Genomic DNA, 16,246 nt, shown 5'->3' with positions numbered 1-16,246 from the left:
TCATGGGATCGGAACAGAATGGGATGCGTCCGGCACGTGAGCTTAAGGACGGACGTCCGAATGATTATCGCCAAATTATTCGTCTCGTTTGTCCATCGGGCCGGTGAATAAGAGTATACTACTGACTGAGACCAGCAAAACTTTGAGGACCCACGGACTTCGTGGAGACGTACTCTGCCAACAGCCCCACATGGCACACGACGCCGTACGAAGCTCGCCAACCTCGAGGCCCATTTGAAGTACCGGATCCCCACCCCCGAATTTTATCTAAGGGTATCCTGCCTAAAATTGTTCATGTATAATTCTCGATTACGCAAGAGCATTGTGTATTTACGTATCATTATATTAAGTTATTGTTCATGTATATTTCAGTAAAACCATTTAGCAATTGGCTCAGAAGGTGGCAGCTACAAGATGCCACATCGCATGCCTGCAAGAATCAAAGCTATCCTCTCTGGACCAACACACTGCAGCTTATCTAGGTGGTTATCACCTGCGTAATTTTGTGTTCAAGCCGACGACCGGTGTCCTTGGGACGCGAGGAGGAATTGTCATCCTATGGAATGAGGACTCAATTCACTTAACCAATTGCGCCGTGGGCGAGTTCCACCTCTCAGCTGACATTGAGGTTAAAGAGTGCTCAACAAATTTTTGGCTCTCTGTTGTCTACGGATCAACTAGGCACCGTGCAAGGCAAAGGTTCCTAGAGGAACTAAAGGAAATCAAGCCAGAAAATAATACACGTTAGCTGATCCTTGGTGATTTCAACTTAATTTACAAAGCGGCAGATAAGAATAATAGAAGATTGAGCTAATGCGGCAATTCAGAGATGCTTTGAATGAATGCGAACTCAAGGAGATACATCTCCAAAATCGTAAATTCACATGGAGCAATGAGAGGCGTGATCCAACATTGATGAAGCAAGACAGTTTTTTGCAATGCCGAATGGGACTGCACGTTCACCTCTCATGTTCTTCACGCTCTATCCACCTCTCTATCAGACCATGCCCCGCTACTACTCTCCAATCAAAGTGGCCCGCGGGGGCTGAGGACATTCCGTTTCGAAAATTTCTGGACCATACTTCCAGAATTCAAAGAGGTGGTGACGAGGGCTTGGACAGCAACCTCAAATCATCATGAACCTTTCCACATCCTCTACAACAAGCTGCTTATCACAGCCCAAAACCTAAGAGGTTGGAGCAACAGAATCATTTCAGATGCTGAAATGAAGCTGCACATGGCTCTAGAAGTCATTTTGCGTTTGGATGTCGCCCAGGAAAATAGAAGTTTGTCTCCAGCGGAACTCGACCTCAGAGCTAAGCTTAAAAAACGGGTTCTCGGCCTGGCAGTCATTGAGAGGGCAAGAAGTAGGCAAGCCTCACGTGTCTCCAATATTAAGCTGGGCCGGCACTAAATATTTTTACCGAAGAGTTAACGCTAGAAGAAGGAAGAACCACATCCAAAGATTATGAAATGGTCAAGGCTGGGCGGTCTCACATGCCGAAAAAGTGACGGTGGTCCAGGTTCACTTCCAAAATATCATGAAACGTCCGCCGCAAAGACATGCTGATTTAAATCGGGGGAGACTGCAAATTTCCACGCATAATCTTGGCATGCTTGCCGACGACTTTACAGAATCTGAACTCAGGAGTGCCATAAATCAGATGCCGACTGATAAGGCACCCAGACCGGATGACTTTACGGTTTTTTTTTCAAAGAATGCTGGGATATTATCAAAGGGGACGTAATGAACGCAGCTAATGCTTTCCATCGACTACGCACCTCCAATTTATCTATCCTCACACACCAAACGTCGTGCTTATTCCAAAAAAGGATGGGGCATACTCGATATCGGATTTTAGGCCCATAAGCCTAATCCACTCCTTCGCGAAGATCATTGCAAAGGTCTTGGCAATGCGCCTGGCACCTCACATGAACAGTCTGGTCTCCAAGAGCCAGAGCGCCTTCATAAAAAAAAGAAGCATCCATGACAACTTCATGTCGGTCCGATGTGTTGTGCGTCGATTCCATAGATCCAAGACCGCAACCCTATTTTTCAAGCTCGACATAACCAAGGCATTTGACTCAGTTCGATGGGAATATCTACTCACCCTGATGAGCAAGCTTGGCTTCCCCCAAAAATGGAGAGACTGCGTGGCTACCCTTCTATCATCATCATCTTCCCGCGTCCTGCTCAACGGAGTCCCCACTACACCTATCAAGCATGGCTGAGGATTGCGCCAAGGCGACCCTCTTTCACCCCTGCTATTTGTCATTGCAATCGACCCACTACAAAAAATTCTTGACCTTGCGACGGAAGAGGGACACTTAGCAAAATTCAGGGGAAAACACTATCATACGGACATCCATGTATGCGGACGACACGACAATTTTTGTTAAGCCATATAAGAGGGATGCCACTACGCTGGCTAAAATTCTCGCCAAGTTCAGGGACGCGACTGGGCTAAAAACAAATGTTGAGAAGTCATCTGTCATCCCCATAAGATGTCAAGGTGATGAGGTCTTGAGCAATTTCCGAGCAAGACGAGCTCGCTTCCCAACAAAATATCTGGGGCTACCTCTAACAAGCACCAGATTGCGAAGGATCAATTTTCAGCCTCTTGTTGACAAAGCCGTGAGCAAGCACACTGTTTGGAATGGCAAGAATATTAACCATGCAGGAAGGTCCACCTTAGTCAAAGCAGTACTCACCTCCCAAGCTATGTACTGCCTCACATCCCTAAGAGCTCTCAAAGCCACGCTGAAGGAAATTGATAACCTTAGAAAGAGTTTCCTCTGGGCTGGATCCGAGAAGCTAACTTGGGGGAAATGCAAAGTGAATTGGCCACGTTTCACAAGACCAACTGAATCTGGGGGTCTCGGCATTCTACATCTTGGAAAATTTGCAAGAGCACTACGTCTCAGATGGCTGTGGAAAGAATGGGAGGGAGAAAGAAGGCCGCTAACCAACTCAGACACACCATGTGACACGACTGATAGGCTCCTATTCGCTGCGGCAACATCAATCACAGTTGGCGCCGGTAGGAGAACATCCTTCTGGAGCAGTGCGTGGCTCCAAGGTCAAAGGCCCCAAGATCTAGCGCCAAATGTCTTCCAAATTTCAAAAAATAAAAACAAGTCGCTCAACAATGCTTTGCACAACAGAGCCTAGATTAGGGACATAGACCTACAACATGCAGGTTTCACTTCCCAACACTTCGTGGAGTATGTTCAGCTTTGGCACGCCCTAAACCACCTTCAGCTCCAATCGGACAGGGAAGACAACATCATTTGGAATTTCATGCTAGATGGAAAATTCACAATAGGATCGACCTACCACGTGCAATTTATTGGATCAACGACGACCAATTTCAAACAACTGATTTGGAAAGTTTGGGCGCCACCAAAATGCAAGTTCTTTGGGTGGCTCGCCATCCAAAACAGAATCTGGACCTCCGATAGACTACAAGCGCGAGCATGGCCAAATAATGGTGTGTGTCCTCTTTGCAGACACAGTCAAGAATCTGGAGTCCATCTCTTTCAAGACTATCGTTACACTAGGTGCATTTGGGAGGGCATTGCAATGTGGCTAGGCAACGAACACCTGCGGCCTTCCATCTGGGTGCTAGGAGACTCCGTACAAACTTGGTGGGAAAACCTAGATTGAACACCGTCGACGGCGAGGCGAGGGCTGCGCTCCATTATCATTCTTGTTTGTTGGGAGGTGTGGACAGAAAGAAATACAAGAATCTTTGAGCGCAAAGAATCCGCACCAATGCATCTCCTCTAGAAGATCAAGGAAGAGGCTGGCTTGTGGGCAATGGCGGGAGCAAAGCATATCTCCAATTTATTATTGCGCATGTGATTTGAGGCCACATGAGGTGGAGCGTGTCGGTCTTTTGCCCTCTTGTAAACATTTGTATATGCTTGTACAGTGCCTTTCTAGGCTCCCTTCTTTTTAATACAATAGGTAGCTCTCCTGCCGGTTCCGTTTCAAAAAAAAAAATTAGCAATTGGGTAAGAATTATATGATTCAGTACATATACACTAGATAGCATGATAAATCTAAAATTTGAAGACTAAGGTGAAAACATACACAAATTACACTATAAATAGTTCAAACACCGTTCCCGCCATTCAAAATATAGATATAAAATTGAGTAATAGACTTACAATACTACTTATCTGACTTCTTTAGCAGATGCTCTTTTCGAGGGACATGAAGTCTTGATTATATCATGCTTCTGAAAAAAAAGAGATGCAATGTCTCCACTTCTCTGCATAGTAACTTCATAATTATTAAAAACACAATGCTAAACAACTAAATAAATCACACTTGCACGGATTAAATCTAAGTTCTCATATGTGACTGCATAAACACGCATACAACCTGTTCGTTTCGGCTGAAACGATCGTGAATTATTACTGCTGGCTAGTTTGATGTGAGAGAAAAATACTATTCTCGCTTATAATCCACGATCGTTTACGACCAAGCGAACATGCTGATAATATATACTGAATTGTTGATCAATCTTGACAATCTCCGATGTTGGACTAACGAGCCAATTGGACTTTGTTTTTAGCTTTCTTCGAGATTGATATATTCTTGTGATAGACCGAACCAAACAAACTGTATTTGTGATTTGTACCATCAGGGTTCCCATTTCACTGCAACGTAGGGGTATATATATTTGAAACGCAACACAAAAGCGCTGAAACTGTAGTCCATTTGTCTCTCATGATAGCGGCGCAGAGCATATCGCACTCGGCGTCCAAGCGAGGTTACCTTGTTTTGAAGCGTCTGGGACTAACCAGCGGAATGTCATCGCCATCGACGTCGGCCCTGATGGTGTACGACGAAATCTACAGCGGCGACCCCGGTAATACGCAGGCGCTACGTGAGTTATTCCCACCGGACAACGACGTGGGTCAGCGCAAGCAGCACCGCCGTTGCTCGGCAGCCCGGGCATAGGCCTACTAGCCAGGTCCACAAGTCGGGTTGATTAGTGTTCAATGTAACAACAAAGCTTGAAGTACAATATGGAGGGTCCGAGCGTCCATGCATTACTCTTCTGATCACCTAGGGCGCCGTTAAGACGTGATGTATTAAATATTTTTCTACCTTAATATAAAGACGTATAAACCTTTTGCATGATCGAAAATAAACATAAACTCCGCTTTTGAGATTTTTTTTTCCTAAGAGGTTGCTTGAGAGACCTTCTTCTCCTTAGCACGCTCGGAAAATTTCTCAGCAGCTGCAGCCAAAAGTGCCGTGCTCACCATAGCTTCAACCTCTGGTTGCGCATCATCAATCTCATACTCGATAGTCGACCTGATCACCGACGAGTTGGGACCTTTGGAAATGATGTCAACCCGTATCATGTAAGCCAGGAACCCCAGCTTCAGAATGTCGCCATCAATGGCTTCTGCCTCCTTGGTATAGTTCTCGTTGTCAACTTTGATGAACTTCTCCGTGTAACTCTGGAGCCCAGGCAGGATCCCTAACAAGAGCAGAGCAGAGCAATTTAAATGTTACTCTCTGTTCACTTTGCTGAAAAGCCATGGCTAAAAATACTGTTCGCGGATTTGTTATGAGAGAAAAGCATTGTTCGTTCGCTGAAATAGTACGGCTCGTAAGACAAACGAACAGGGCTAGCATATCCAACATCAAAGATTATGGCATATATACGTGTCCTTATATATACAAATAAAGTTTCTCTCACCAGGAGGAAATGTTAGCTGCAAGATGGTACCAACACCGCCGTCGCCGCTGACGAGGTCCGCCTTGGTGAGCAGCTGCGGGAGCAGCTGCGGCAGGAGCTCCGCGGCGCAGAGCGTGCCGTAGATCGCCCAGAGCTCGGAGGCGGGGACGTCGGTCTCGTGCTCATGGACCTTGCTCCCCTTCATTGCTAGTTCCTCGGCCTTTCAGCTGCTGTGCTGCGTGATGATTCTATTGTCTGAGCTGTGGTGTATGCGTTAGGTGTGCCGCCTGTGCAAGCTCTCCGGTGTACATATATATATAGACAAGCCAGCGTACTGAAAGATATCTTCTCTGCTTGGCATCTCCAACGGCCAGAGCAAGGCTGTCATTTGGCTGCATCTGTGGAGTGTCTTGGTGGTTGCCCCTCCAGACGAATTGTCGCGTGATTTGCGCGCCCTAGCAGCCCAGAGCCCCAGACCGTGGAGCAAGCGTTGACACAAAATATTCAAATGATAATGAGTCTCAGGCCATCAATATCTACAACATATTCGCAATTGTGTTGGATCCCTAATATTCGCAATTGCCTCCATAGAGCATCACCTCACCGTTTCTTTTATTTTTCGTCTGTTCACCGGCATCTTTGGGTCAGAGTCTGCATTTGTGTAGCCTTGATAGATAGGTCTCAACCACACTGCATTATTAGAGAAGTATGTCAAGATCTGACTTATGCAGATCAAGAGTAGTAATTCTTTACGGCATGATGATTTGTTTGGGTACAAACTGATGGTAACATTTTGGTCACTATAACAACGTCAGACAAGAAAAACACACATATACAATTAGTTCTCACTATGACAATAACGTGCACGCAAAACCAAACAGAGAATATGATACAACTTCATTCGCTACATATAATGGAAAAGATGATAGTAAACATGTTAGTTCTATATACAACCAAAGCTCCATTAGTTACGAGCTGTTGCAACGATGAAGAACGCACACGGTCTTTCTTCTTCCCTGGACATGATACACGAAATGATCATTGATGGGGGTTTAACAACTTCTGAAAAACTTTTGGAGTGCCGATATGCATTCCAGATTGATTAACTCTACTTCAGGTAGCCAGCTGAATTCTTGGAGGTTTCAGAAATAACTCATCTTGGTAACAAGCATGACGACCTTCAGGTTTGTAATGCATAATAGTAGAAGAAACCAATTTTTTCTTTCAGATTTTTCATGCTGAATACCGGACATGCTTAGGCAGGAACTTACGTAGGACCGTCTTGCTGTTGGCAGTGACGTTGAAGAACAGCAGGTCCATCTCATACCGCAAGGTGCACCGCGCCCCGAAGACCGGCGTGCCCATCTTGCCGCTGCCGATCTTGCGTCGCTTCTCCGCCATGACGCCATCAAGGCAGGCCCGGCAGTGGTCCGGCGGCATGTCCCGCGTGCACTGCGCCAGCCCGTACACCGTCCGGTCCCTGTCCCCGGACGATGACCACGGTGCTTCGCCGACGGCCCACCTGCCCGGTCGCCCTGCCGCGGCGTCAGCAACCGCGCCCAACAGCTCCATGACCCGCTCGTCTAGCTGCGCGGCCACGGCGAGCGGCACGAGGTCTGGGTTCGTGACGTCGACCCATTCCGGCGTGTTGCTGAAGTTGGCGAGGAAGTTCCGGTCGGAGAAACGGAGCTGGTACAGCTCGGAGTAGACGGCCACGTCCCTGTGGAGCGCTCAAGGTGAGCGGCCGTCGCCGTCGATGGCGGCAAGGGCATCCCGGAGGCGCCTGGCACAGTCAGCACCCGCGGAGTCCGCCCGGCAGAGCACGGCGCCGTAGACCCTGTCAGGGTCCTTCCCGGCAGCGCCGGTGGCCGAGTGCAGCCTCGCGGCGTCCCCGACCAGTGCTCCGGCGAGCGACCTCAGGTTGGACATGTAGGTGCTGTCTCGCTTGTACGGGGCATCGTTGCAGAAGGACTGGTCACCGGCCGTCGGCGCCGGTGTGCTGGAGAGGAGGAGAATTGCGAGCGCTAGTAGATTTGACATCGATAGTACTAGTAGTTTTTTCTTGGTAACTTTACTAATTAAAATGTTGACCACAGCGCTACACAATTCCTATCAGAAAAGGGCAAAACTGAAAGAAAAAGAAAAGAAGAAGAAGAAGAAGAAAACAACCGTTCTGGACGAGCTAGCGCACTTACTCCTACACATATGTAGATGTAGCAGAGCACTCTGCAAGTCCACCTTTTCTTTAGTGGAATTCTGCAAGTCTACATGCACATTGTAGGCCAAATTATTCGCCTCGTTTGTCCAGACGCGCCGGTGGAAACTTTGATGACTCCTCCAACTCGTCCCAGTCCTTCGTTGCTTCAAGCTGTCTAGGTGATGGTAATCATCAAAAACAATAAATGAATATCGCAGCGAAACACGAATATCAAATACCTTTAGATGTAATCACTCAAGCAATGTACTTAGATTATCTCAATCTCACAATAATGATGAATCAATAATGAAGATTGGTGGAAGGGCTTTGGCTAAGCTCACAAGGTTGTTGTGTCAATATAAATAGCCAAAAGAGTGAGCTTGAGCCGACCATAGGGTTTAAATAGAAGCCCCCACGAAATAGAGCCGTTGGATCCTTAGTCTACTGAAAATCAGGACGACCGGACGTGCCGGTCAGATCGACCGGACGCTGGACCCCAGTGTCCAGTTGCGCGATGCATGCCACGTGGCAACTGCTTCAAACGCTGATCGCTCGATCTAAACGGTCATCAGTACATTTAAGTTGTGACCGGACGCGCTGCTTCGAAGTGACCGGACGCAGGACCTCAGCGTCCGGTCGTTTCCAGTAAGGTTCCATTCGTGACTGGACGCGTCCAGTTGATAATGACCGAACGCAGGACCCCAGCGTCCGGTCACTTTCAGTAAGCATCCAAAGACAATTTTTCGTGATCGAACACGTCCGGTTACCCTTGACCGGACTCACCCAGCGTCCAATCAATCACCCTCTTCTCTGTGCACTGCCATATCAGCAGGACTGGACGCACACCGTCAGCGTCCGGTCGAAGACCGACGCTAGCGTCTTCACTGCTTCCATTGACCGGACGCTCCGATCCAGTTGAGGCCAGTGTCCGATGCACTCTGTTAAAACCTGTCTTTTCTGTACAGGGCGGACACTCCGCCGATGAAGTTTCTTACCCTTGCTCCCAAGTGCTACGTGTGTTAACATATTTTCACAAATATTTTCAAGGGTGTTAGCACTCCACTAGATCCTAAATACATATGCAATGTGTTAGAGCATACAGTGGCACTTTGATAACCATATTTCGATACGAATTTCATCCCTCTTAATAGTACGGCTATCGATCCTAAATGTGATCATACTTTCTAAGTGTTGCAATTACTAAACCGAAAAGCTCCTATCAATTTCACCTTTGCCTTGACCTTTTTATTTTTCTTTCCTCTTTTCCAAGTCCAAGCATATGATCATCATCATGCCATCACCATCATCATCATGTCATGATCTTCATTTGCTTCACCACTTAGAATGTGCCATCTCTCTTATAATCACTTTGATAAATTAGGTTAGCACTTAGGGTTTCATCAATTTATCAAAACCAAACTAGAGCTTTCAAATGACCATCACTCTGGCTGATGTTCACATGTTGACCGGCCTTAGAATAACAGAATCAATGTAACCTTATGATTTTTAAGTGCTGGATCTAATAAATTAGTCAAAATATCAGACTGCACAGGATGGGTAAGCTACATTCTGAACCATATTGGAGATGGATCAACTGTTAGCGAAAGAGAATGTGGCTTTTTGAACATATGGTTAGAAAGATTCATCTTTTGTGGTTCATCTTGTGGTTCGACTTACAATCATAAAATTGTGGCAGAGCATCTGGCAGTAGGCACTGATATTCCTCTTGAAAAGTATCTATTAGGAGCTGCTTATCATCTGATGCACTAGGTAGCTGTCCAGTTACTGAAGAACGAACCAGTACACACTATTAGAGGCCCTTGGTGGTTGATACAGCTATGGCCGAACCTGTATATGCACAAGATTATGAGACTTGATCTCAGAAACCTGAGCTTTCCTTCATCCAACTTTGATGAGGAATACAGAGGTGAAGAAGGAAGAACTTGCCAGTGCATAAACTATGGTGAAGCTGCATCGGTCGTAACAATTGTTGACGATATTGGTCATCTCTTCAAGAAGTTTTATAGAAGGTTTGATGCAGATATTCTAACTTGGCTATCCTATGATGAGGATGAGAACAGTGAGTTGGTCTTCCTGTTCAAATTCCGATTTGAATCGGACTGCTTAGACGAAATGATAGCTGCAATCTTCAATTCCTTCATCAAACCTTGTATTCTTCCAGCCGAATTTTGTCATGACCATGGCAAAATGTCTACAGGTTCCTTCCAGGCAACCTTCCAACTTATGAGTTTTACAATCCCTCTTTCGTAGCTCGTTAGTTTGGTCTTGGTCAACTACCTCCTCAACTGTTCTTCAAGAACACACTGAAGCGAAGAGAAAGTATCAGTGAAGTGATGGAAGCCTCCAGAGTCTTTCAACTAGGATCAGATCTTCCTTCCTTTTGCTTACATGACTGGATCAGAGTCAACTTCTCTTCCACTCTTTTTGAATCCTGGTGGCAAGAATGACACTCCCATCTCTTCTTTGGGTCGGTCCATCCTAGGTGCATAGCTCTAGATGGAGAGTTTGCTTCTGATAGTGAGGTAATTTACCATCCTTTTTAGAAAAAAAATCATTTGATTCAATTCCCCTGCCAACTATTCTAACAAACCTTTTCAGGACATCGAATTTGATCCCCAAGCTTGGACAGAAAGGGGCATCCTATAAATTATCAGCCACCATGTCCAGCCTCAAGAATTGGATCAACCGCTCCCACACTAAAGAAATTGATGAAGACCCAAGCTATTCCTATAATCATAACGTATCAATCCTCAAAATGTAAGACAGCCCAAGGGACAACCTAGAAAAATATTACTAGGAAAAGACTTCGCAGAACGAGATCATCAGCTGCCCAGATAAAACAATTCTTCCTTTCTTCAAAATGATATTCAACTTCTAATCTCCTTTCTTCACAGTTATCAACCATTGTATCCCAATCTGTTCGAGGTGCGGAACTGTTGTCCTAGGTGTTCAATTCAGCATCAACTAAACCTTCATCAGCCGATCCTCAAAAAGAGACGATTTCGATTGAACCAAACTTTGCTTCTAAGACTGTCGAAGATGAGAACCCTTCCACTTTAATCCCTAATATTGCCAAGGTATCTCCTCAAAGTTCTTAATTCTTATTCAATTTCATCCTTTATCTGGCTATTTATCATGTTGGATACTCTCTAAGAAAATACACATGCAAGAGCAGGAGTCTAACAGTCCATCCATTGAAAATGATCCTGTTGGCGTCGTTATCCAGACTATTGAATCTCCAATTCAGCAAACAATTGATGATAGGAAGATCATATATCTATTTTACCCTCTTGCAACGAATATGAATTGAATAATCTTCCTTGATATTTGCAGATACCAATATTAAAAGTTCAGAGCCAATTCAATCAGATACCATTGGTGCATCATCAGTTGTTCCTTCTTCTTAGATAAAAGCTATCCTAGAAAAGGTACCGTATTTACTTCATCATTTATCTTGTTATCAACTGATTCAATCCTTTTGACAAGATTTTCTTATATATAGGTACTTAATCTCCTAGCTCTGAGCTACTCTTTTAATCTCAAAGAGTATCTAGATGAAGATGAAATCAGCTCATCAGTCACCTCTTCTAAAGAAGCTTCATCAGAGGAGACCAAAAATTGACTAAGGGATATATTGTCAATACTTGAAAAGAATATAACCGATTTGGTCCAAGATGTGGATTCAATACAAAGAGTCTTCTTGGCCTTTAAGGATAATTCATCCCTAGTTCTTACCAAAATCTTGTCACCTTTGTCTGTCATTGAAGATCAAGCCCTAAAGGTGAAAAAGGCTCAGAGGAACCTGTCTAACCATGAAGCTTTATTGGCCAAGAAAAACTTCAACAGGCAAGAGGTCAAAGAGCTGACATAGCTGATCGATGATTTGAAGAACTCCTCCCTCAGGATCGATCCGGAGCTGACCTAACTAGAAACTAGGCGTGCAGAACTTGAGAAGGAACTGGAGAATGTGAAGACTGCCATCGATCGCCATAAGTCCAACCTGGCTCAAATACCCAATACCATTAAGTAGCAAAAATAGGAACTGCTAATCAAGGTCAGAGAAGGCAGGGCCATAGTAGCCTTAAAGATATTCCTGGATCAGCCGAAGAAGACAAGCAACAAATCGCAGAAGTCGATGCTATCCGGCTAGAAGCATTGAAAGCAATCTAGGACTTTCTAAACTTGTAATCTACATATCAATATGCATATTGTGTAGAACCAGTGATAACCATATTTTCTGTTGCCTTATTGTATTTCTTGTCTTGGCTAAAGAGCCGATTTAAAATAGTCGATTCCATATTTCTAACCTTAATCCGATTAAGTCTGAAAACACGACTTTTATCAAGAAAACCCATAAATCTTCTATCCTCGGTCATCAACGCCACATTCTCTTCGGCATTAGTGTGGTGGCGCTTCACCTTCTATTAATTACAGTTGCCTTTTGCACGTTCCGAGATATCTACCACCTTGCTTCATGGCTACAAATACCAGCCGAGGGCTCTAGCTTTGAACGCATCTACACTCTCAACTGCCCCTGTTCCTTTGCACTTCTCCTCCTTCTCAAAACCTATAGCAGTTTTCTTTCTCCTTTCTATAAATCCAACCAAACTCCATGGTTGGCGAGGACAACCGAGGCAAGCACGTGCGGCAGAGGTTCCAGAGGAGAACCTACCGATGAGCCAGCGCCTCCGCCGTATGAGGTGACACCAACATCTTATGCTTATGGTGATGAATTTCTCTAACTTGTTTATAGGTTCATCTTGAATGACAACCTTCGTCCCCTTCCCTCAAGGGCCAGAGAGCCCTCCAATGCCATATCTGATGCTGCCTCCGCGTTGGACTCATCGTCGGACTCCTCTAATTCCTATAACAACGACGACGCCCGACGTTTCCTCCAGGAGTGGAGGGCAGTCTAGGACCGTTATTCTAAGGCAACTCGGGAAAATGGTCAGCTTGAGATCCACCTCGAGGCCTCTCAAGCAGCCCTTCACGCTGCCGAGGAAGAGGCCAGTGTCGCTCGGGCACTGCTGGTCGAATCTGATGCCAAGGTGGCGGGTAAGATAAACTCCAAAAATATATTTACTTTGATTTCTATTATCTTTATCTTGATAGCTCTTTTGTTTCTATGATCGCCAGCCCTGACGCCCTCCAACTGGCGACGAACATGGCTACGATGATAGTCCATGCCTGGGGCCCCCTCATCAACGCCCGCCTCCACGACGTCCCGACCCGCGTCTAGGAGATCGCCCTTCATGGCGTTCGTCATGGCGCATCGGTGGCACTAGCCACAGCGTAGGTCCAGACCGGGTATGAGCTCCATACCATGAAGACCAGTTTCCCGATGGACGACAGCTCCAAGGAGCACAAGAACTTGGTCGAGGAGTTCATCGATGTAGCGGAGGCCATAGTAGACATTACATCCGCTCAGGATGTGATAAACAATATTTATGATTAGTTTGTATTTAGGGCAAACTAATCAATAAAATCTTCTATTTTTCTATGATTGTATCTCAGTGTGCTTTTGCAATGCCTTTGTATACATCATGATTGCTTCTATGTTTGTTTTTGCTCTATAGGCGATACGTCTCATACCGGCTTTTCTCTTTTTGGGGTAATTTTGAGCTAAAGGCGATACCCTTCTGGTACCGGCTATTAGAGCCGATGGCTGAACAAATCGGCTGTCAAGTGTTTATCCAAACGTTAGGATAATATTCCTTCAAACATTTTCCATCGATCGCTTCTTGACAGGTTGCATTAGAATTCTTCAAACCAAAGATTAAACAATTGACCGATCTAGGCCAAGCATCTCATTCAGCAAAATAATCTTTAAATTTCCTTTAATAAATCTATCAGCTCTGGCTTATACTCAGGATCCAACTTAGCGCTCACATACATCGGCCTAGGCCTATCTCTAGGACCAATGTCTATCTCCTTTAATCCACCAGCTGACGCGAAGCCATGCCCTAGCTTACCACTTGTGCCATCTATTGGATTATCCATTAAAACAAATTCTCAGAGCCGATTGCTTAGATCGGCTATTGGCTTTCATCATTGATCTTAATGAAGCCTACTTCCCACAGCTTGCCAAAAAAACACTCAAAGTCTTTCAGTTCCCAATACACTGGATTGCATGTTGCGATACTTACAGAATCATCAGCATGAACCAGCTCAACATCATTTCTATGCCATTGAATCAAGCATTGATGCATAGTCGATGGTACACAACAATTTGTATGAATCCAATCATGACCAAGGAGTAGACTGTATGAACATTTTCCATCAATGATGAAGAATGTGGTGAGCAGAGTCTTACTCTCGATTGTCAGTTCGACGTTCATTGCCCCCGGGTCTTGGACGCATTACCCCCAAAATCTTTAAGCATCATATTAGTCTCAATCAAATCTCTTGGTCCCTTGCCTAGCTTGTGAAAAGTAGTATAAGACATAAGGTTGACAAAAGTACCTCCATCCACCAATATTTTTCTCATCGGCTTTCCATCGATGAAACCTTTCACATATAAAGTCTTTAAGTGTTGATGTTTGGCTAGCTTATCGAATATAGCTTGATGTACAACTGTCAACTTGGCAACTATCTCCTCATACTCCGATTCATCAAAATCTAAATAAACTTCTTGGTCTGCTAGATGCCTGAGCCTATTCTAGCTCCCTGTTCCTTAGGTGTTGTAACCTTTTTTCTAGCTTCTTGTAAATCTCTTGAACACCATTGCCCTTCCTGCCAAGTATACTCTTCCTCATTATTTTCTTCTTCATGATCAACCCAGTTCTGATCAGCAACTCGCTTCCCAAGCTGATCATGAATACTTCTATTTTTTAAGCGCCGATCCATATTATTATGATGATACTCATCTTGAGCATGGATAGATCAGCGGTTGACTTGAGATTGCCTGAACTCCTAATATTGCTCACTGCACTCTGGGCAATTATTTCTAGTAGGCAATTTTAAACCTTCATTCCAACAATGTCTGAAGAAAGGACAATTCCAATGTGATTCAGCTTGCTTCCTTTCAAACCTCTTCTCTTCTTGTTGACGCTGGTATTTTTTCTCCATTAACCAACGTTGATAATCCTTTTTCTTCTGCCGCTGCCACTTATTCAACAAGATTCAAGATGTGACACGCGGCCTTATCACACCATCCCTTGACGTCTCTCCCTGCTCATATCGGCTCTTCTATTGATCACAACGTCATCTAATCCTTTTATATCCATCAGTCGATATTTGTATCTTTGGGTCGATCCAGCCTCTTTGGCCTTAGTTGATGCTAGGACTTTAGTCTTCCCTTTGATCAACCTAGCATCGACTATATTCTGGTCTCTTGGGAAAGGATTATCATCAACTTTCATCTTTCGAGGTGTATCGAATTTGAGCCTTCCTTGCTGAATAACCCTCTGTATATGTTGCCAGAAAACTCTGCACTCATTAGTAGAATGAGAAGTAGCATTGTAAAATTTGCAGAACTTCTTATTCTTCAACTGATCAGGAGGCAACATAATATAATTGTCGGGTAACTTGATCTGTTCCCTCTCAAGCAAGAAATCAAAGAGCTTGTCTGATTTTGTGACGTCAAAGTCATAGCTCTCTTCAACTCCTTTCTCCAAAGATTTAGCACCATTACTATCTTCTTACTCCAATTCCATTTGGCCGCAACAATTTCTTCTTTTTGGTCGTCCTCATAGCCTCATCGACTGCATATGGATTACAGGCTTCGGCAATTGCGACACTTTTCTAGAATTGAGTATCTCTGCGCATGCTCTAGAATTGGCTATTGAGCACTGCCACTCGCTGAGCCAACTGACCCAAGTTATCAAATTCTTCCCAAAGTAGCTTCTCTCTCCACATTGGCAACATTCCTTGAACGGCTAAAGCAGCTAGCTGATCATCAGTTAGATTCAATGAGAAGCACAAAATTCTGGTCTCTCAGAATCTCTGAAGAAACTCGGTGCCTGATTCATTAGTTCTCTGTCTTATGGTCATCAAATCAGTAATTTTCTTTTCTCCTGTCCTAGTATAAAAATATGTATAAAACTTCTTCTCTAGGTCAGCCCAATTGGTAATGGAATTGACTGGTAATGATAAAAACCAAGTAAAGGCTGGTCTTGACAGGGATAAGGAGAAGAAACGAACTCGATGGACCTCCTCAATGGATGCTTCGCCTAACTGTGTAAGATACCGACTGACATGTTCTATTGTACTTGTGCTATCTTGGCCAGTGAACTTAGCAAATTTTGAGAGCCTATAATTTGTAGGAAGATTGACCAAATCATACCATTCTGGATATGGGCGTTTGTACGAGAAGGTCTGCCCTTTT

General features: G+C 44.6%; 1 protein-coding gene and 1 pseudogene across 1 annotated transcript; both read right to left on the bottom strand.

Annotated features, from left to right (window-relative positions):
* Positions 1-5,196: 5,196 nt before the first annotated feature.
* Positions 5,197-5,907, bottom strand: LOC136549003 (norbelladine synthase-like). Its single transcript, XM_066540327.1, has 2 exons — positions 5,724-5,907; positions 5,197-5,501 (listed from the first exon to the last, which is right to left on the bottom strand). Exons 1-2 carry the CDS (start codon positions 5,905-5,907, stop codon positions 5,197-5,199), a joined length of 489 nt encoding a protein of 162 aa, XP_066396424.1.
* Positions 5,908-5,912: 5 nt separating this feature from the next.
* On the bottom strand, positions 5,913-7,797 carry LOC136550234 (cysteine-rich receptor-like protein kinase 6; annotated as a pseudogene).
* Between the last annotated feature and the right edge of the window lie 8,449 nt (positions 7,798-16,246).

The sequence above is a fragment of the Miscanthus floridulus genome, chromosome 4, assembly GCF_019320115.1.
Source record: "Miscanthus floridulus cultivar M001 chromosome 4, ASM1932011v1, whole genome shotgun sequence".
NCBI lineage: Eukaryota > Viridiplantae > Streptophyta > Magnoliopsida > Poales > Poaceae > Miscanthus > Miscanthus floridulus.
The sequence above is the reverse complement of the archived record's forward strand: the minus strand, read 5'-3'. Positions and strand labels throughout refer to the sequence as shown.